Here is a 21,273-nt window from a genome sequence, read left to right on the forward strand (position 1 = left end):
TCCATTCTGATAAATAAATGTTTGAAATACCTACTCGGTTTAGTTTGTACAGATAGAGTGCTTGTTAGGCAGTTTAGATTGCTTGTAGTCTTGTGGTTAGTTTACCTTAACGTCTGGCACGCCAAATACGTGTGTAAATAAATAAATTAATTGTCCCATAGGTTGGCCACTAAGGTAATATACAAATATGTACTATGTATGTAAGCATTCTAAATCTGTTCCTAAATGGCATTTGGTTTAAATTTAACACTTTTTCCCAACCAACCACCCGTCCTGCTTCTCTTATGTCATAATATAATTAATATGAAATCACTTAATTGTAATTTAAATTTACATGCTTAATATTTGCGTATGTATACGGTACGTTAATTACAGTATATAGAAAGTTGTTGGGGAAAAATTAATTTGCTAAAAAAATGGAAAATTGAGTCAATTCGGAGATTGTGTCCTTATTTTTGGAGTTCAAAAATTTCAGTTAGAAAACCTATATGAAGATTACACAACTTATAAGTTCCGATATTTTAAAGTTTTATTTTGAAATTTGGATTTCCGTTACTTATACATACAATGTAGATCGGTTTTAAATTTATTATTAAATATCAAAATTCTAAAAAGCATATAGGTATTATAGAATAATTCAAGATTTGGAATCCGAAGATATCTGTGGCCTTCAATAACTGATTTTAATATTAGATGATAAAATATTTTGGGTTCCTACAAATCCAAAGAAATACATCTAGGCCTTCATCCGGCCTTTACAAAAATATATTCAGATTTCTGGGTTTCGACTTCTTAAAATTTTGTTGGCTTCTAAGGGCCAATTTTTAGGTGAACGATTAGTAATTAGTTAAAATTAGTTAACTTCGTTTACTAGTTTAAGAGTACAATAGAGGTGGTTTAAACTTAAGCAAAAAAGCAAAAGTGTAAACAGTTCATACAAAAAATTGATATTGTTTTTTTATAAAAATAAATAGTTAAATGTTTTAATTAGTACAATTTTATTTTTTCATTTAAGTTTTTGATAATTTTTATATTGCTCTGATAGTTGTCTTCTTCTTTTTTATAAAACATGCATTGTTCTGATAACAATAAGTGATGTTTTCTGTTCTTTTGTATGGCAACACTGCAAAGTTTTATTTTGTATTGAAAAACATCAAATTAAATAATTAATATATTTTAGATTAACCTTTCTGATTATTAATTTATCATTTGCCAATTCTCTTAATATTTGTTTATATTGATCATTCGAGTTTTTGTATACATAAAAGTATTAAAATAATTTCTTTTGTTTGACTTATTTCTTTTTATTTATTTTTCATATAAAAATAGGGTTTTGGCGAATCGGTTCAAAATTTGCAAAGACATTCACAACACGATCTAATAAAAAAAGGTCATACAAAGTAAATGATGAGCAAAATGATGTAAAAGATTTTATGGGCAAGTTTAAACCAACTTTTGTATTGGTTGGGCACTTAAACTAGCAACAAAAATTATTTGAGTACTCAAAAACCATAACAAGAATTCACTTGAAGATTAGCTCTTAAAGTTTAAAACACGTATTCATACGCGCTTAATAAATTTATTGAAAGTTTATAGTAGGAATTTTGTATGAAAAAAATGTTTAATAAACCATAAATAACCGATTACTATGTGTATACTGGGTTAATGTTATAAAAATATATGGCTGAGTCTGTACTTTACTTTTACCAAGGATTCAGTATGGTGATAGATTATAAAAAATAGTGGGCACTCTATATATGTACATACTGTGCAATGAATGACACTGTGCAACCAACCACTAATGTCGTGTAATTTTCATGAATTTTAAACAAAACAATCAAATTTCTCTTACATGGTATTTGAGTAGTTAGTGAGTAAGTGTACATGTGATATAGTAGTACAGTTTCGAAGTTAAAAAATATTCTCATTTGTTTTTGTACAGCTTGTGAAGAGCGTCAATTAAATTGAGAGGTAAAGTACGTATTTGTATGAGTGTAAGACGTTCTAGGTATCTGCCTATCTGGTAGGTACGACGAGAAGATAGACAACCATAAAATGTTTGTGACCATTATAGTGGGTAATGTCAGCAGTGTTGCCAACTTAGTGCTTTTAGCACTATTTGCGGTGCTTTTTGGTGTGCCAAACGCGGAAAATTTTGCTCATGGTGCCTTTCTTCAAAAAGGCACTAAAGTGTTGCTTTCTAATTTTATGACAGTGCATTTAGTGCTTTTTATACCCAACATATACCCAAGATGAGTAGGGTATATTGACTTTGTCACTCCGTTTGTAACACATTGGTCGTATATATTTTGGGTCCTTATTAAATTCTAAGGCGATCTAACCATGTCCATCTGTTCATCTGTCCGTCCGTCTGTCTGTTGAAAGCACGATAGGGTTAGAACGTAAAGAGCAACCGAGTTAAATTCTTCCACAAATTTTTATATGCATCAAAATTTCTCTACCAAATGACATTAATACTCATTACCGACTTAAAAATATTCGACATAAATATGTTTTATAAAGCCAAAATCTCTCTAGCAAATTTTACGGCAATCGGTCCATAATTGACCATACCCGCACATATGGTCACCTTCAAAAATTGATTTTAACGTTCATTACTGACTTAAAAATACGTGTTTAGCGGAGAAAATCGAAATAAACTACTTTTATACAAATGTAATCTTCCTACCGAATTTAATTCGGATTTATCGGTAACTTACCCTAACCTCTATTAAGGTCCCCTTAAAAATATGAGTACAGCGATGAAAATTGACAAAAAATAAGTTTTATATAATTTTTTTACACAATTGAATCTATCCCTCATATATAAAGCCTCCACGATTACTTCATCGTTGTACTCGCAATAAAAAGATTTTTATTATAATTCTTTATGCCGAATTTTATGACGATTGTTCTATAACTGACCAACAAAACAAAATCTATGTACAAAATGTACAAAAGCAAATATTCTTCAAAAACAAAAAAAAATATTCAAAATACTTTAAAATAAGTTATGTTATTCACTACCAGTGAAATTAACAATTTTTCCAGAACTCAAAAACCTTAAAAATAATATATATAGATTTTGCAAAAAAAAATATATTTCATAAGTTTTGTAAAATTTTACAATTTGGGTGTGGGTACATCGGTTGGCCAGTTGGTAGTGTGCCTGTCAGTTTGAATGTTTAATGAAATTTTACTATTTTTAAAATTCTCATCTTATTTATCTAATATTCGTCAAACATTAGTTTTAGTTCTTACGTTACTAAAAATCTAACTCACACCGGTGAAAGACTTTAGTATGACGCATGTTTTGTTTTGCAGCCCAATGTTCTAAAAAACGAATTTTGGAGTCTTGTAGGAAATGAGCGAAATAATGTGCAATTTTTATTAAAATAAACAATATTTGACTGAAAAAACGTTAGTGCTTTTTTACCCATTTTCAGTTAGAAAATTACGCTTTTTTACCCCTTTTTAATTTTTTTGCGCGCGTTTTGCTTGACCAATGTTGGCAACACTGAATGTCAGTCTACGTTACACCTGTAAAATACACGTTTAGTTGTGAGTAAATAATCTTCATGTTAGACATGTTTTTATCAGTTTCACTTCACAACAATATTTGTTCGCATGTATTGTATTAAATAGTGAACAGATTAGTAAATACATATATTCATATTTGTACATGTATTTTAATAGTTTAATCTTTAAAGAAAAATAGTTATAGTTAGAATTTCCTCTCTTAATAGATCAAAAAATAATAATAATTGGGATATGTATATATGTAGATATATGAATATACCTATGTGTATATTTTTAATTATATACATTCATATATATTTAATATTTGCTAGTCATATATTCTGAATGAACGAGATTTTTTATTTTATTATTAGATCGCGAATATTCATTTACATATCGCTAATTTACTATAAGACTTAAATAATCCAAAAATATGAGCCATTTGAAAGACTTTCATATATTTTATCTTTAGAACTTGGGATACTTCTTTCCTTGGATTATTTTAAACATGTAAAATTATTTCTTATATTTAAAACATATTGAACTCTCATACTTTTGTACATATGTATGTAGTATGTGACCTCTGTATCTTTTTACGATTACAGTTAAAAAATAGCGCACTTTATGTAGGTTTATACCTACTAATTGTTGACGAAAATGATGTGGCCCCTAAAGAAATCGACAAAAGGTATATTAATTATACCTTGAAGATATCGCTTAAGAATGTTATTATTATTAAATTCGACATTATTTGAATCATGTAAGATTAAAAAACTTTTATATAAATAGTGCTCAAGTCTTTTTTATCAAATATTTGAAAGGTGTGAACGTACCTTAAAATACATTTGTATATATAAAGCTAAGGACTGTCTAGACAATTTAAAAATTAATTTATTAATTTTGCATACAAAATATGTTATTAAATTTAGTTTCTTTTCATATTATACCCAAATTCGAATACTTATGAGAGACACTGTACATATAAACATATGTGTATTTCTATGTAAAGTATTAGTTTTTATAAATGTCATTTATAGCTAAACCAGGCGCAGATCCACAGGGGGGGGGGGGGGGTTTATCCTCCCACAAACCGAAAATTTTTTGATACAAAATATAAACATGAGGAAAAATGAAAATAAGTAAAAAAGAAAAAAAAACATTTTAAAACACCCCAAAGCACTTGAGCTGGATACGCAACTGGTCTAATTTAGTGATAAATAACCGCCTAAAAGGATTGCTACCAGTGTTGCAATATAAAAAACTTTAAACAATCAATTTAACAAAATACATTTAAATGTGGAAATAATATTAAATTTAAAATAATACATACAATTAATATTATTATATTCAAAGATTGTTGTGATAATAACATATGTTGTGATTTTAACACATTTATGGCAACTCTGATTGTAACTAAATTTTGTTGTTTATATACAAATTACTTGTGTGTAAACCCTCACATGTTTTTAGAAACAAACATTTAAAAATTTTTGGGGTATTCCACTTGTTAGTCATACTGATTTAAATATATCGTTACTAAAAACTCAAAAAAGCTTTTACTTATATTTTCATAAAATAAAATAAATATATAGATATTAATTGAATAATTATCTAATTTAGAAACACAAATTAGAAAATACTCAAACAAATTTTGTCCTCAAAGTTTTGATATTATTTTAGTAAGGGTTGAAAGTTTTCTTACAAACATATTTTAACCGGATGTATTAATATATATGAAGGAAACCGGAGCTCGAGATCACACAGCTTTTTCAGATTTTGAAACAAAATTTTTGTATGCTCAACTATGTATTTGTATCCCTTTTAGACCCAGATACATATATCAATTGTGATATTTGTCTTTTTTTAGTGAAAATTGCAAGAAAACCTCTAGGAATGATTGTGAGTAGCTGTTTTCTCTCTAAAAGCAGAACTTAAAAAGAGTCAGAGAAAAATATAATAATTTTGATTTAAATTTGTATCCCTTTTAGACCCAGCTACATATATCAATTGTGATATCTGTCTTTTTTTTAGTGAAAATTGCAAGAAAACCTCTAGGAATGATTGTGAGTAGCTGTTTTCTCTTTAAAAGCAGAACTTAAAAAGAGTCAGAGAAAAATATAATAATTTTGGTTTAAATTTTATTGCTTCATTCGACAGGTTCACATTGAGAGAATTTTTTTCTAATTATTAAGAAAAAAAGCTTAAAATTTTACTGTTTATAGCTTTATGTTGATATTATGCAATGATTATGCTGTTTCAAGTTAATATTCTTTAAATATACTATTAAATAGGGTGAGAAGAAATATAGATATCACAACTGTTTGATCAGGCACAATATAGGATTGATGCTCACGTTTGTGCTATCATGCGATATTTCCTTAACAAATTCTTTATTTTGAATAACAATTACGATGTTGACGCAGTTTAAGTCTTCTATGGTAATACTTATGTCACACTTCATCAGATTCATCATAATCCGCTTTAAATCTAAATAAAAATGATTATGATAGTTTTTTTGATTAAACGATCTTAGATAAGAAATTACTTCTGGTTCTCAAAATTAAGTACTGTGAATACTTAAATTTAAACTACTTTATATGAAACCAATTTGACGGTGTTCTAAAATATACTTTAATTTTTAGGTATTATAGCGGACTTTGAAGAGTTTTAAAAAGTTTAAAATTCTTAAGATTGGACAATCATGTTTATTTTGACAGCCTTGGCGCTAAAAGTTACTTGCCATAAAGCGGAAGGATTCAAATATGGAATATTTTCACTGTCTGGAAATATAGAATTACTAAATATCGCCGCCAGAATACACATTAGCTTTTATCACCTTGATTATTGTTTAATTTGTTAAATTTTTGATTATTTACTTCAAAATTATTGCATTTTGTTTAACGATATGTTCATATATATATAGCTACATACATATGTACATATTTTCTTATATTTCTGCATAAATGTTTATATATGTATGTCTGAATATGAACATTTTCCTCGGCAACTGCTCTATACATACTCCTACGCTGTTTGTGGTATTTTGTAAATTTCTTTCATCTCTGCAACACAATTTAGCTACAAGCAAAAAGCTACTAAAGCGCCAAACAATAAAATGCAAATAAATAAGTGATTATTTCAGAAAAGCTTTACAAAAGCCACAATGATAGTTGTAATTGTATTTATACTTTTGTTGCCAGCATTTTGATCATTATTAAGAGTGTCGGCAATGTAAGATCGATCCATACAAATATCATATTATGTATGTATGTGTGCGCAGTTTTGGTTGTTGTTAATTATTAGTTAAATGGATAGGTACATAAATACTAGACACATACATATGTAGATAGAAACATAGGTTTAGGCATAGGTAAAAAGGGTTACCATTCAAACAAATTTAAATGGGTCACGTGGGTCTGTCTGATTTCGATCTCGTTTCTTAAAAAACTACTTACTACATAGTTAAACCAACGAAATTTAGGATATGCTTAAGATTTATCTCAGATATATTATAGATATAAGAGAGAACAGCAGAGGAGATGAGATATAATTTCCTCCTCTTCATTGTGACAACTCCTACAGTAATCGTTTTACTGAAGACCCATTCTTTTGGAATGATTGGCAATAGCACAGTATTCCTTTGAAATCTTAACAATAAGCTTAGAGGCCAGGATGACCTCGAAATTAGACAGGTTAGAACAGAGTCTATAATCTAGACTGTCTCGCTATATAAATAAGATATACCCCACATTATTCTGTAAACCTAGATGTCGTAAAGACCCCCCTCATATATGTATATCTCCAGTTATTCGACAATACCTCAGTTCGATTTACAGCAGATATCTCTGTCTGTAGGCAATATTTAGGTGGCCTGAAGAATGATTTGGACCATCCATGTACATAAACAATCGTTACATTATAGCGTGAGTGGGTTTTAGATATTGATTCATATATTTTATTTAATACTTATGTGTGTTTTGAATAAGTCCTTTCATTTCCTAAATTTTTCTTAATTATGTACCTAGATATATTTTTTTAAATGTATAATTTTCTTTTTGTAACTTTCCAATGTATATACTTATGTATGTGTATTTGAAAACTAATAACGTTTGTGTGTGTATCCAGCCGTTACATATAAAATGATGCCTAAAATGTCATGAGTGTTTTGTGTATTTATAATTCCCTCCATTTATTGTTTGTTTAATTTAACATGTAGTAAATACAATGAAATACACGAGTACTAAATTCTATACTATATACATAGTACTAAATTTTACATAACACATACATATGTATGTATGTACCTAAACAGCTTACACTTTACATGTATACACAAAGGAAAAGGTAAAGGCAACAATGTATTTTACGCGCCAAATTTTATTTATACAAATTGTTGTTGTTTAAATTAATCTTTGTAAGAGTTTTTTGCTTACCAGGAAATACATAGTTTAAAAGAAATTCAGTCTTTTGAGGGTGAAAAACCATAAAATTGTTGTAGGTACGAATAAAAAAATTTAATTTTCCATCCCTGAATAATTACAATAATATGCATTTCGATGACTATGTATATTGTACAGTTGCGGGTGAGAAACTAGTATATACATGTTAATGTACATTTGTAAAATGTATATTGATAGTTTTGGGAGTATTTGCCGCTATTTTTGAAAGGAGGTTCAAATTTTGCTTATATTGTGTATAACTTCTAGCCTCAAGTTTGCAATGATTTAACCTTTTAGAAAATAAAAAACCAAAAATGTTATGAAAATTTTAGATAACATAAAAATGGATAAAACTTAATTAGTTAATGCGGTCGGCAATAGCTATGCAGGTTTTGTGTTCAAAATTGCAAAAACTTTTTAATAAAATTTAAATGATTTCCTATTAAAAAAAGTTTTTATTGTTGTGTTGTTTTTATTTGTAAACCTGGAAGCATTTTATATTAACATCAGTTTGTAAAATAAGTAAAAGTTCTGAGAAAAAGAACAAAATTAAAACACTTAAACAATGTCCATAAATCACTAAATTCTAAAAAAATTTAAGTACGACTATTTTATCTCCAAGAAAAAAACGACAATATTGTATGAATATTTTAAAATAGTTGATTTTGTTGAAAACAATATGTATCCTAACTAAAAAAACAACTTTTAAAAAGAAAATAAGAAAAAAATCGTTAGTTATTTAGCCCACCGTACAAATATCATCCCTGTTTTACTTAGTGTCATTTTAAAATGAAAAGTGTGTTTAGTGAGCATTATTTTCGAAGTTATGTCGAATTTGACGTTTGTTGACAGCTGAGCCGCATCCGTTATTGGCCCTCTCTTTCTTTTCGTTTCTTTCTTTGACAACTGAAATTCGTCAAGATGGTATGTGTTTAAAGAATTTTTATGAAATTTATGAAAAAAATCACAAAACATCGTTTAAAATTTAATAAAAAAACCATTAAATGTTTAATTGAAGTGTAAAAGAAGTGAAATTTAACAAATTGAAAAAATTATTTTCAAAATTAATTAAAATGTAAATAAAAAAAATTGCAGCAAATCTTTTGTGAAATGAAAAGATTCAATTCTCTCAAAACTCAGTGTTCTGTGATAATATTTCAATAAGATTTTATTCATTTTAAAGATGAACAGAATTATTAATTGCTTTTTCGTTTTAATTATTTAAAGGTAAACGTACCAAAACAACGTCGCACATTCTGTAAGAAGTGCAAGTGCCACAAATTGCACAAAGTCACCCAATACAAGAAATCCAAGGAGCGCAAAGGTGCCCAAGGTAGACGTCGTTACGACAGAAAACAACAAGGTTTTGGTGGTCAAACTAAGCCCATCTTCAGAAAGAAGGTAAGAAAAGAAAAGTTTTTAAAACAAATATTTTGAAATTGAAGGCATATTCGTAGAACCGGGTTGCTGCTGTTTTCAATGAAAACTAAGCTCTCTGGTGGGATCAATATATGCTAGAGTAATAAACAATTAGTTTTTCAAATTTTTATGGTTCCTAAAAGACAAGTTTTGGATTTTTCCTCTAAAGCTCTGCCGCTAAAGCCGGAAGATTTGAACATTTTTTTAAATAAATTTTCTTTAATTTTTGTTTGATTTGTGTATTAACGACTTTATTTTTTCTTTACTTTTTAGGCTAAAACTACCAAAAAGATTGTCTTGCGTATGGAATGCACTGAATGCAAATACCGTAAACAATCTCCCTTGAAGCGTTGCAAACATTTCGAATTGGGTGGTGACAAGAAACGCAAGGGTCAAATGATCCAGTTCTAAATGAATGGACTCGTTTCCATTTCATCCTCAACGCAGTACCATCTAATTGTATCAACATTTTTAGTTGCCCACGACGTTGTTTCTTTACTAAGTGTGTACATTTATATAAGTTGTATGAAAATTACATTTTTGTAATTTTTACAAACTAAAAAACAGTTTTGGATAAAAAATATATATTGAGAACACTTTGAAAGTGTTTTCAAGTTAAGAAAAAAATACTTTATTATTTTATTTTTAACAAAAATTTAGATAAATTTTGTTTTGCGTAAAGATAAATTGGTTTTTGAAATTGCGAATCGAGGTAATTAAAATATCACCACTCCGAATTATAATCTAATGTTTATGGTGAATTTAGGGGAATGTTATGTAGTATGTAGTTACCGGCGTATATGATGCATCTTCAGGAAAGCATACATATATCAAATATATTTACAGGTCTGTTTCATTTCGATCAAAATTAGGAAAAGCTGGCTTTTCCGAATTTTGTAGTTTGAGGAAAATTATATTGATTTTATTTTAAATTGATTCTTATCAAAATTTCTTATTTTGTAAAGGTTTTTATTGCTGAAAATGTACAAACAAATTTAATTTCCACTTTAAAAACTGAATGTGGCTACATTCCGAAAGAATTCTTAGAATTAGTCGTTTGAAAAAAAATCGCAGATTTTGTTAATGTCTTTATTTTTTTAACTCTCGCTATGCCCGACATACATATTTTTAAAGTATAATAAAGTTAGGAGATCCAAACATTTCAAATACAAATACCTATAATTTGGTATTTTCCCCCTATTATTTAAACAAAATTAAAATTCAAACAAAATTTTAAATGAGTTACATTTATTTTCTATTTGAATTAACATATTAACATATGTTCAAATCATTTTAACAAAAAGTTCAAAAAACGAAATTAGTTTATTTACATAATTATTACTTGATTTTTATTATATTTTTACTTACAAAAATTATCGCATTAAATACTTTACAACTTATTGGATGTGGTAATAAAGGATTTATGATAATCACAGCTAAACGGCAGTCAATTGTTAAATATCAACTTTCTTCACTTAGATTAGTTTCAAAAGGAATGATGGCATTTGGATTACTATAAGTAGGAAATATTTTACATAAGTAATAATCATGAATGATAAGTTAAATTAACTTACTCCAGCATATTACAGTCTAAACCTTCAACCTGCATTTTTATTTTAATGGCCTGTAGCGGCACACCAACTTGCAGCATTTTAAAGAACTTCTTATAAGATTCATGTTCCGTGACCTTAATGCCCTTAATACTATCAACTTGTTGTTGTTCTGGAGTAGGCTCGGCTTCAACAGTTGTTTCACCAGATGTGTCTTTGTTGTTTTCTTTTACAGATGCTGTAGGGGTAGTATCTTTTTCCACATCCGGTATAGAAGCCAACTTTAATGAAAAGAAAATTTAATACTATTTAAAAAATCCTTTTTTTTTGGTTTTACTTTAGCTTCTATAATTGTTAAGGCCGCCTCTACTTTTTGTAATTTGCGTTCCAATTCGATGAATTTGGTTTCACATTGCACAGCAAAATCATTTAGGAAACCGCAAGAGCTTATAAGAAAATGATTTACAAATGCCAACACACGTTTCTGGTGCAATGGTGGTAGCTAATTGGAAAGGTTGAGATTTTAGAAAGTTTTTCTAATGACAATTCCGTAAATACCTGTGTTTTATCCACATTTTGTGTTAAAATTCCTGTAGCATCCATTTTCAATTGTTTTAATTTAATTTTTTGTTTTTGTTCACAATCAAAACAAAAAATAACAATCAGCTGTCTGTAATAGACAGTGTTGTAATTTAAAGTAGTAAAATTAAGTACAAATAAAATTTGGGACATTAAAAAAATAAAAAAAATAAATAAATAAATAAGATATAAATATGAATACGATATAGAAATATATACAAACCATTCATACAGATTTTGAAAGCTTGGAAAAGCGTTTCTTTTATTAAACTTAGTACACTAATGCCTTCCCTATTCAAATATTTTGAAGTATACACAACTTTGTTTCATCCCAAACATTTCTTTTTGTTGTTTTGTTTTTGTTTTTTTTTTTATTTTTTTCTGTGTTTTCACTTTGTATATTTTATAACAGCTGTAGCATTATTGTGCAGTTACTAAATAAATTGAGTGCAAGTAATCATAATTATTATAAAAAATAATTTAGAAATCTTTTGTTTACTAAGGTTTCTTGCTAACAAAGCCAAATATACAAAAAAACCAGTAAGTTTAATTCCTCCAATAAGGTGACCTACAAAATGTAAACAAAGAATTTTTTATTTTCTTTACATTACTTTACATGGATTAGTCACTATTAATTAGTTTAATTAATTAATGAGTGAAAACAGAATTTCGGTGATTTATTTTGTGACTCAAAATTGTTAAACAAAAATTATGTATTTATATACATATGTATATGTAAATTGTTTTGAAAAGAACAAGGAGTGCCTAGTAGTCAGTGAAATTTATTATTGATTCTTATTTAAAGAATTGTGGCTGTAAATAAGTACATAAATTAATCATTTATATGTTTTTTGTATTTCCGTTTAACCATTTATGGAAATAATATTAAAAATTATGTTGGTACCTAGTATATTACCTATAAAGGGAAATAAGAATATGTAGTGGTTATAATTTCTTTGTTCTGGGGGATTTTCTATAAAATTATTGAATTGTAAATAAACAAAATTTACTTTATTACGTAGCTTACATTATATTATAATATTAAAAAGTAGAGCTCATCGAAAGTGCCAATCTCTATCTCTAATAAATTATTGATTCAAAGTTTTAATAAACATTTAGCCAAACGTTAAAAAAGTTTGATGTTGAGAATGTGATTAAAATCTCGTAAAATTCTTCTTTTTAGTGCGTGCTGCAATGACTCGAAGAACACAAGTATCTTCCCTAGATGTACCTGATAATCCCGAAGATTTAGATAGTCCGGAAGAAATAGAAGCTGGTTCTCTAACAATTAAAACTTCCGAATCGGAGTCAACTCCAAAAGGTAATAACTGAAAACAATTATACATAAAATTAGTCATTTGCTAAAGATTCTCTTTTGGTTTATAGAACTTTGGGAACGTCCAGTCAATTATAAAAAAATCGAAATGCCATCAGATGGTTCACCGCTTTTACGCTTTGAAATTTTATCGGCTTGTATTATGCCACCCGAAGGAGAAGATCCCAAAGTAAAACGTTATGTAGTCTATGGTCTTACATTGCGTTTAGATACGATAGCCTCAATTGATCCAGTGCCAGCTCGTATACAGAGGCGCTATACAGATTTTCGCGAATTGTACAATTCGTTGAAACAACTTTATCCCAAAGAAATGCTGAACATTGAATTTCCCAACAAAGTGTTAGTGGGAAATTTCTCTTCCAACCTAATAGCCGAAAGAGGTGCTGCCTTTGAAAAACTACTAACACATATATCGAGAAATTCAGTTTTAAGAAATACCTCAACATTTTTGGATTTTTTACAAAACGAAGAATTAACCAAAGCTTGTCAATTATTAGACGAACGTAATGATGCTTGCATACCCATATTGGAAAATACTTTTATTTTGTTGAACAAAGTATTTATGGATCGTTCAAAGCCAGTACTCTTACTACTTTGTCGTTTAGTAGCCGCCTGCACAATTACACCAGTACCCCATCAATCGGCCGAAAAATGGGCTTCACTGGCATTAAGTCGTTATGAAACTTTATGTGATATAGACTTGTTGCCTTTATACATACCCCTATTACATACATGTGCCCATTTGTGGTAAGTTTTGTTGTATATAAATTTTGATTATATGTTTATTCTAAACTATTGCCTATATTCAATTCTTTTATACTAGGTGGCAAAGGGGTCGTGACCAAAAGCCTATTACAGATCGTCTTACCGACATGTCCAAGAAGGGTATTAATATAAATAATACCCCCACATTAATGCAAGCTATACATAAATTAGATCCACGTTCGGAAACTATATGAAATTAATTAATTTAGTAAATCATTTCATTCATTGAAGGAAACTGCTACAATGCTTTTCCTAACCAGCTACTAAACAATGTGCATTTTTTTCATTTAGAATTTTACTAGATTTTAATATACAAAAGCAAAGTTTATAAAGCGATGTTTATACTAACTCGAGTATTTCAATTATATATATTTTATAGTTTATTTAAGTTTTCAAAACGATTTTATATTGTGCAATTTTAATTTTTTTTTAATATTTTTTTTGTAGATGATTTTCGCATATATGCGAAATGTATGAATATATAAATAAAATTATGTACTATACATACATATACTATATGGATGTTTTTTTAAGTTAAAGAATTGTCATGTCGTAATGTGCATTATGTAAACTTTATTACTAAACCATTAATTAAAATCATACTCATCATATGAATGTAAACGATGGATGGCATCATCACATTATTTAAGTTTACTCATAATGACTCTTCATCCTGGCAGAAAATAAAATAAAATTGACCTTTAAAATATAAAAAAAAATCAAAAGCATTTATGTAAACCACAAAAAATTAAGTGGCAAAAGTTTTTAAAACAGTTTGTAAATGAATGTTTACATAATAAGTTTTTCTTGCTTTCTTTACTGTTAAGCATCTGCATTATCTTTGCAAAGAAATTTTTTTTTTTTGATGAACCGAAATGTAACTAGTAATTAATAAAAATCTTGTTTTTAGGACTGTTACTCGCTTCCACTTTAAATATCGGACTTTTCACATTTAAGACATTATTTTAACATACTAATGACTTAGAAGGTAAGTTCTTACCGCTCACGCTTACAAAAAGAGAATTAGGTAAGTGTTTACAACGATAGCTTGTTAATTGGAAGTTAAGTAAATATTTTTACTATTTTCCGTTTGTGTAAAAAATATAAAATTTTGAAACAATATGACAATGTTTAAGAATGTACACTGAAAATAATCCATGCCCAACTTTACGAAAAAAAATTTCGTAACTTCTATTTATGTAATATTTACAAAAATTTCGTGTATAATACGAAATATTATTTAATAAAACCCTTTTCTATTTTTACGAATAAAAATATTACAAAAACATTTTGTAATATTTTTTCTTAAATTTTAACGAAATTAAACATAATGATATTAATTATATTATGATTAAATAAAACTACAACATTTTTATAAAATATTAGAAAAAGTATAATATTATTCACGAATTATTTTCATAAAAAAATTAAAAAATTCGTGTGGAGAATAATTTTGAACTAAAATTAGAAAATTTATTTTAAAATGAACAAAAATGTTTGAATAAATTAATATTTCGTAAATTTTACCACATTTATTCAAAATTCACTTTTTTCAATTTATGTAAATTAATTTTTTCAAGAATATTTTGCATTATATTAAAATATTTCGTACAATTTCTTATATATTACGAAAGAATTTCGTGGTGCGAAACAACGAACGATTCTAACAATGTACGACATTTTTCGAATATATTAGGCATGGATTTTTTTTTCAGTGTAAGTACAAATAAAGTTATTTATTAGTCATTACTAGACTCCTTATAAGTAATATGTTATGTATAAGTATTTGAAAAGTATGTTGTTGTATGTACATATTTGCTAATCATTAACTCAACAAAGTTATTTTATGAAACCCGTTAAAAAAATCAGAATTTGGTCTAAATTACAATAGACCTATTTAAATTGTACGCATTACCAACAGGATAAGAAAGTAATTATACATTATATTGGAATGTAGTACTTAAAACAATAACCTCTTATCAGCTTCACTCATCATAATGTGAGAGATTTAAACGTCACAAAAAAAAAGAAAAAAACACAAAAATAAACAAACAAAATTGACACCTCTGGTATATTTTTTAAAATCAATTTAAAATTCAAAACAAATTAGCGAGCATCGTTTTTTTATTTTAGTTTACGATTTCAAGCGAAATAACAAAACTAAATAAACACAATTTAGCCCTTAGTTAAATTTTCAACGAGTATATAAACCTGATCATCATCTCTAGAGAGACATCATTTTTAATTGTTACTTCATTGAAGACAGTCAAGTTTGAATTCTAAATTAAATAAACATGAAATTCATTTTGGTTTTGTTCAGCATCTTTGCTTTGATTTTTGCTTCAGTACAAGCTGTTGACAAATCAGGTAAGTTTTATATATTTTTTTTATTAATGTTGACATACATAAGAGTTTATGTAAATATGTTGTGTTTATAATGTTTTTTTATTATTTAAAGCTTGCTCTCAACCCAAAGAAATTGGTCCCTGCCGCAAATCTGATTTGCAGTTCTTCTACAATGCCGAGACTAAGGCCTGTGAACAATTCTTCTATGGTGGTTGCCGCGGCAATGACAACCGTTTCAACACCCAAGAAGAGTGCGAGCAATTGTGCCTTTAAACATAATCTTTATGTTGTGATTTAAACTGAGTTTATTTTTTAAGTTTTTTGTTGTTATAAATACATACATTTAGTTTTTTTTTATTTTAATTATCATTTTTTAAATATATATATTTGTATTATTACGTAACTGATAAATTGTGTTTTTATTTCTTTGTTTTAAAAAATTAAAAAAAAAAACAAAATTTTGATTTTATTATACTCTGTCTACACCAGCAGATGTAGAGGTTTTACCAAAAACAAAAAAATAATATTAAAGAAAACAACCGTTTTTAAACCAGTTTTTAGAATATTAATTATGAAGTGAAAAAATTGAAATTAAACTTGGGGTTTAATGCAAAAAATAAAAAAGTAAAAGTACATTTTGTAAATTTAATGTGGGTGAATGAATATTTTATTTTTTATAAGGACTTCGATTCTTTACTTAACACCATTTAAACTTAAGATACAGGGCAATAAGTCACCTATAAAATTTTTATACCCTTCACCTTCGTGAGAAGGGTATATATAAGTTTGTCATTCCGTTTGTAATTTCTATAATATAATTTTCTGTCTGTCTGTCTGTCTGTCCGTCTGTCTGTTGAAATCAGTTTTTAGAGGTCCCCAGATATCGGCGAGATCCGAATCTTCAATAATTCAGTTAGACATGCTTTCGAGAAGATCGAAAGCATGTAATATTTTCATCACAACTAGTAAACAGAAGTGCTTCAAATTCGGGTGAAAAACCTATGAATTTTACATTAACGTGGGAGGAATGGAGAGAAATAAAACACATTCTCTTAATGCACATTAACTTTAACTGGTTTTTCACCAAACCTCACTTTTAACTGGGTTTTCATTTGTAAAGAATATTTGAATTATAAAAGTGAATAACATTAAGATGTGATTAAGATGTTGTTTGGAAAGTATGACAGCAATTATTTTTTGCTGGGATGTTGTTTATTTTCAAAATATTTTTAACTATATGTTTCTTAAAATTAAAATTGCAAACATTTTATGTGTCAATATAAACCTTGAAAGCCTACACAACCATTGAAATCGATCCAAAACCGTTCCGTTTTTTAAGGATTAGCCCCAGACCTCGTATTACGTCAACATTTTTACATAATATTTACAGGTTTAGGGTAACATATGATCGGCTTTGCACGACTATACATTTTTACTTATTTTTTCTAATTTTTTTTTAACGAAAACTTTTATTTGCTGTAATAAATTTAAATTTTGTAAAACAATTTGTATTTTAAAATTTTGTTGTAAATTTATGATTGATGTCTGTTTGACTTCCATTTTTTTTAAAGTTACTAATAACGTCTCGTTATTTTAGAAATAAACAAGTACGAATATTATGAAAGCAATATTTACCATAAACTAGTCAAATCCTAATAAAAATATAAACTTATTATAAGTAATTTACATCTAAATATTACATTGAACTATTAACAGTTTGTAATTAATTGTATAAACTTTGTATTGAAAGCTAATGCAAAAATATCAGACATTTGGGGGTTTTTACTCAATACCAACGTAATAAAAAATAAATAATAAAAATATGATTATTTTTTTTTATTAGTATTTTTTCCCAGTAAATTATACTATTATTATAATTGATAAAATCAACAATATATATTTGTCTATATAATATACAACACAGTAGACACAATTTGCTATATTTAGTCTAGGTACTATACGTTTGTTGTTGTCTAACAAATTGTTTACTAAAAAAGCAAATAAATTATTAGTAATAAATTTAATTAATAATATATTTATGTTTAGGCACGTGTTTGTTTGGAATAAATCTGTTAAATAGTTTTAATAATATATTTCCAAACATGTTCTCAAAAATTCAATTCAGTCACAAAGTATACAGAGATATCACTTTTGACATTTGAAAAAGTCTAAAATCAGCTTTTTTGTTTGATTTTGAAATTGTTTGGTGAGAAGAGGTATATAAAATACAGCTAAAAAAATCATTGAATTCGTTTTGTGCGAAAGAGAGGGAAATAGCTTTTTGCTCGTGACGTCTCTGTATACCCGGTGATTCAGTTCCGTATATTTATTTATTTATTTAAAATTAATTACTATTTATTTAAAATGAATTAACAATCAATTAGAAATGGCTGCGTTTTTCCGAAATAACAATTTTAAATTTTGCCTTAAAGTAAACAATACTTTTTGCATTTTATTTTATAACTAACGATTAATACCCAGCAAAAATATGTTAATGTTTTGTACTTACTCAACAACTTACTTTCCAAAGACTACTATATAGTGTTTGCATTACTCAGAATTAGTCTAGTAATAGCTAAAAAATAAAATATTATAAAAAAATGTACTTTTATTTCAGCCCAGACATATTATTTTCGAACTTTATTTTTAACACAAACGAAAAAAATATTTTTCTGTCATATACATTTTTTTATTTTTATACCCTACACCACTTTACTGGGGAGGGTATATTGGGTTTGTGCTGATGTTTGTAACATACAAAAATATCGGCTTAGAATCATTTTCTGAGTCGATTAAGCTATGTCTGTCCGTCTGGTTGGCTGGCTGTCCATGTAAACCTTGTGCGCAAGGTGCGCAATTTTCAAGATAATTGGATGAAATTTGGCACACACGCTCCTTTTGGCCCAAGGACAAAGCCTATTGAAAATGGTTAAAATCGGTTCATTATTTCGACTAGTCCCCATACAACCATACCCCCCAAATAGAGCCTTTTAGATTATAATTAATTTAAATGATCTATTATGTAATGATGTAATGATCGGTCTTCATTTGACCCTATCCCCCATACAAACTCCCCTTCAGAAAATGACTTAAAGGTCAAAGTTCACTTACAAACACTAATAACACTTTTAAATTCTACATAAATAATATTGAAGAAGACTTAACTCCACCTACCAACATTTTTAAGGATAGGACCATATTTTGCCCTACTCCCATTTGAGCCCTCTTAAAAAAATCTCTTTTTTTTTGCCAAAAAAAGTCAAAATATTCCGTAATAAAGTTAAAAAAACAAACTAAATGCTTTATTCTTTTAAATAATCCCTATTTTTAACATACATACTGACTGGTGTAGGAAATCATATGGTCGGCTATACATTCAAACTTGTTTTCTATTGTAAGCGAGTGCTTGCCTCCGATATAATTTCCGTGTTAAAACAATGACTAAAAATTCTATTGTGTAACTGAATTTTAGCATTCAAATCCCTAACATTTCAATGTAAGTTTTTGCTGGGAATATATATGTAATTCGAATGAAGACTAAAGTAGAATTAATTCCATATTTAGCTTTTTAAAATATATAAATCAAAATCAAATTCAGGCCAAAATTATATCGCAATATTAATGATGTATAAATAACTTAATATTCTTTTTTGATATCACTCGTTATCAATTAAGAATAGGATAAAACATCAATTGCATTTTCTAAATTTGTTTTCCAAAAATTTTATATAAATTTTGTATGATGAAATAATTTAGAATTTAAAGTATCTAAAACAGATTTCATTTGAATAATAACTACGGATTATAAATCAGCCTTATCGAAACAAAGATGTCTTTATTTTAATGACATCTAATTATTTAATATAATACCTTGAATATTCAATAAAAATATTGAGGGTTAACTGTGTCTTATCTCGTTTAGCAGAATGTCTAAAACCCAAACGAATCATACATATGTTTTGTATATTTCCATAAGCTAAATACATGTGTAGTTTTTATTCTATACTTTATCAATTTTCTTAGGAAAAGCTTTAAAAACAATTGTTTTCTTAAAATTTTTATAATAGAAGTGTGTGAAGGTTATTTAGAGATGTTTGTAAAAATATTGTACATAAACATTAGACTTGCCCTAAGAGCTCGATTAAACTAATGCTATATTTGATTTCAAGCGGTTAACCAGAACAAACCACGAAACACATATTTTAAAGTCGAAGCAATTTTAGGTATTTTTTAGCCTTATGGAGATCTCAAATAAAATATAATTCAAATTTATTTATTTTTACAACTAATTATGTAATACTAATTTTTTATTGTGTATAAAATGAACTAGAATTCATTGAACTCGAATTCATGCCCAACAATGAGGAAGTGTCACGTTGTGTGGCCACTGCAGTGCGTTGATAACGCGCAATATGATCTAAGGAGTGCGGCAAAATTGGACGAACACTATGCATTTCCAATAGAGTTAAATTATCCAATTTTGCATAAGTACCCTCACCCTTAATAAAGGCATCAATGGAAGTTCGTAATTTCGATTCGCGTATATCGAATATATCTTTGATAACTGTACGTATTTCCTCACATCTGGGAACATCATCGGGAGCAGTACTCATAATTAATTGAGCTTCTATCATATAATGTTCACTGGGCATTTTTGTAAAGAATCTGTAGAAATGGAATATTAGAGAAATGGCGTTCAATTATTTTATTCATCTTACTTGGATCTCTTTTCTTCTTCTTTAATTTCTTCCAATAGATCCATATCCATCCATTCGGGTGGTACAATACGACATTTTTGTTGTTTTCTTAAATGGATGCCCAGCCAGAGTGGTACATGCACTGGCATACCCGCACGAAATGGTCCTACACTTCCCGATATCAAATGCAAAGGATCAAATGAAAAATTGGGTATGACACCGATTGTAGATTTTTCACCTATAAATTCTATAACACAAGGTTCCATTTTATATTTCTATAATCGACAACACTTCTATAATTTTTTCTTTTCGACGAAATGCCGCCAAAAATGTAAATAAACAATTTTTTTAACAGCTGTTGTGTAAAGTCTCCAATTTAAAAAATACCAAGAAATACAACGCTGCAGAAAAATCATATGTTTTCTTCATAGAGATCATTTTCTCTTATTAGACTTTAAAATGAAAGTTGCCAGATTATTTTTAAAAAAATTAAGCAAATCCTTACATTTTTTATTTTTTAACAGTCAAATAACTGGTAATATAATTTTAGTTGAATAAAAGTCAATTGTATAATAACTTTGTATTAAATCCTGGATTAAGCGAGGTCCTATAAAAAGGGACTT

At 27.7% G+C, this 21,273-nt stretch overlaps 5 protein-coding genes across 9 annotated transcripts; 3 read left to right on the plus strand and 2 right to left on the minus strand.

The window, feature by feature from the left end:
- Window positions 1-8,727: 8,727 nt before the first annotated feature.
- Window positions 8,728-10,036, plus strand: LOC111680758 (60S ribosomal protein L44). The gene is made up of 3 exons (XM_023442464.2): window positions 8,728-8,882; window positions 9,186-9,359; window positions 9,651-10,036. Exons 1-3 carry the CDS (start codon window positions 8,880-8,882, stop codon window positions 9,786-9,788), a joined length of 315 nt encoding a protein of 104 aa, XP_023298232.1. The 5' UTR covers window positions 8,728-8,879; the 3' UTR covers window positions 9,789-10,036.
- A 640-nt stretch (window positions 10,037-10,676) lies between these two features.
- On the minus strand, window positions 10,677-11,541 carry LOC111680747 (WASH complex subunit 3). The gene is made up of 4 exons (XM_023442452.2): window positions 11,486-11,541; window positions 11,265-11,429; window positions 10,952-11,208; window positions 10,677-10,890 (listed from the first exon to the last, which is right to left on the minus strand). The coding sequence occupies exons 1-4, from the start codon at window positions 11,528-11,530 to the stop codon at window positions 10,839-10,841; spliced, it is 519 nt and encodes a 172-aa protein (XP_023298220.2). The 5' UTR covers window positions 11,531-11,541; the 3' UTR covers window positions 10,677-10,838.
- Window positions 11,542-11,844: 303 nt separating this feature from the next.
- LOC111680738 (sorting nexin-21) lies at window positions 11,845-14,297 on the plus strand. Of its 5 annotated transcripts, none has more exons than XM_046956312.1 (4): window positions 11,845-11,959; window positions 12,690-12,827; window positions 12,893-13,589; window positions 13,666-14,297. In XM_046956312.1, coding segments are annotated over exons 1-4 (972 nt in total). In that variant the 5' UTR covers window positions 11,845-11,958; the 3' UTR covers window positions 13,802-14,297. The 5 variants fall into 5 exon arrangements, with proteins under 5 accessions (XP_046812268.1, XP_023298209.2, XP_046812270.1 ...); XM_023442441.2 differs by having other exon boundaries at window positions 11,909-12,046; window positions 13,666-14,296; XM_046956314.1 differs by lacking the exon at window positions 11,845-11,959 and adding an exon at window positions 12,259-12,277.
- Window positions 14,298-15,813: 1,516 nt separating this feature from the next.
- Window positions 15,814-16,356, plus strand: LOC111680661 (protease inhibitor). Its single transcript, XM_023442346.2, has 2 exons — window positions 15,814-15,974; window positions 16,066-16,356. The coding sequence occupies exons 1-2, from the start codon at window positions 15,902-15,904 to the stop codon at window positions 16,224-16,226; spliced, it is 234 nt and encodes a 77-aa protein (XP_023298114.1). The 5' UTR covers window positions 15,814-15,901; the 3' UTR covers window positions 16,227-16,356.
- A 3,563-nt stretch (window positions 16,357-19,919) lies between these two features.
- LOC111680667 (probable DNA replication complex GINS protein PSF2) lies at window positions 19,920-20,995 on the minus strand. The gene is made up of 2 exons (XM_023442360.2): window positions 20,672-20,995; window positions 19,920-20,618 (listed from the first exon to the last, which is right to left on the minus strand). Exons 1-2 carry the CDS (start codon window positions 20,914-20,916, stop codon window positions 20,261-20,263), a joined length of 603 nt encoding a protein of 200 aa, XP_023298128.1. The 5' UTR covers window positions 20,917-20,995; the 3' UTR covers window positions 19,920-20,260.
- Between the last annotated feature and the right edge of the window lie 278 nt (window positions 20,996-21,273).

This window comes from Lucilia cuprina, chromosome 2 (genome assembly GCF_022045245.1).
Source record: "Lucilia cuprina isolate Lc7/37 chromosome 2, ASM2204524v1, whole genome shotgun sequence".
Lineage (NCBI taxonomy): Eukaryota > Metazoa > Arthropoda > Insecta > Diptera > Calliphoridae > Lucilia > Lucilia cuprina.

What these genes read in the sequence shown, in the direction of transcription:
- LOC111680661 (XM_023442346.2), top strand. Translation starts at nt 15,902, where the DNA reads ATGAAATTCATTTTGGTTTTGTTCAGCATCTTTGCTTTGATTTTTGCT. An exon ending in ACAAGCTGTTGACAAATCAG is followed by an intron (nt 15,975 to 16,065) that starts GTAAGTTTTATA and finishes TATTATTTAAAG; the next exon opens with CTTGCTCTCAACCCAAAGAA.
- LOC111680667 (XM_023442360.2), bottom strand. Translation starts at nt 20,916, where the DNA reads ATGGAACCTTGTGTTATAGAATTTATAGGTGAAAAATCTACAATCGGT. An exon ending in GAAGAAGAAAAGAGATCCAA is followed by an intron (nt 20,619 to 20,671) that starts GTAAGATGAATA and finishes CCATTTCTACAG; the next exon opens with ATTCTTTACAAAAATGCCCA.
- LOC111680747 (XM_023442452.2), bottom strand. Translation starts at nt 11,530, where the DNA reads ATGGATGCTACAGGAATTTTAACACAAAATGTGGATAAAACACAG. An exon ending in AAAATGTGGATAAAACACAG is followed by an intron (nt 11,430 to 11,485) that starts GTATTTACGGAA and finishes CTTTCCAATTAG; the next exon opens with CTACCACCATTGCACCAGAA. An exon ending in TAACAATTATAGAAGCTAAA is followed by an intron (nt 11,209 to 11,264) that starts GTAAAACCAAAA and finishes TTTTCATTAAAG; the next exon opens with TTGGCTTCTATACCGGATGT.
- LOC111680758 (XM_023442464.2), top strand. An exon ending in AGCCCATCTTCAGAAAGAAG is followed by an intron (nt 9,360 to 9,650) that starts GTAAGAAAAGAA and finishes TTTACTTTTTAG; the next exon opens with GCTAAAACTACCAAAAAGAT.
- LOC111680738 (XM_046956312.1), top strand. An exon ending in ATCGGAGTCAACTCCAAAAG is followed by an intron (nt 12,828 to 12,892) that starts GTAATAACTGAA and finishes TTTGGTTTATAG; the next exon opens with AACTTTGGGAACGTCCAGTC. An exon ending in CATACATGTGCCCATTTGTG is followed by an intron (nt 13,590 to 13,665) that starts GTAAGTTTTGTT and finishes CTTTTATACTAG; the next exon opens with GTGGCAAAGGGGTCGTGACC.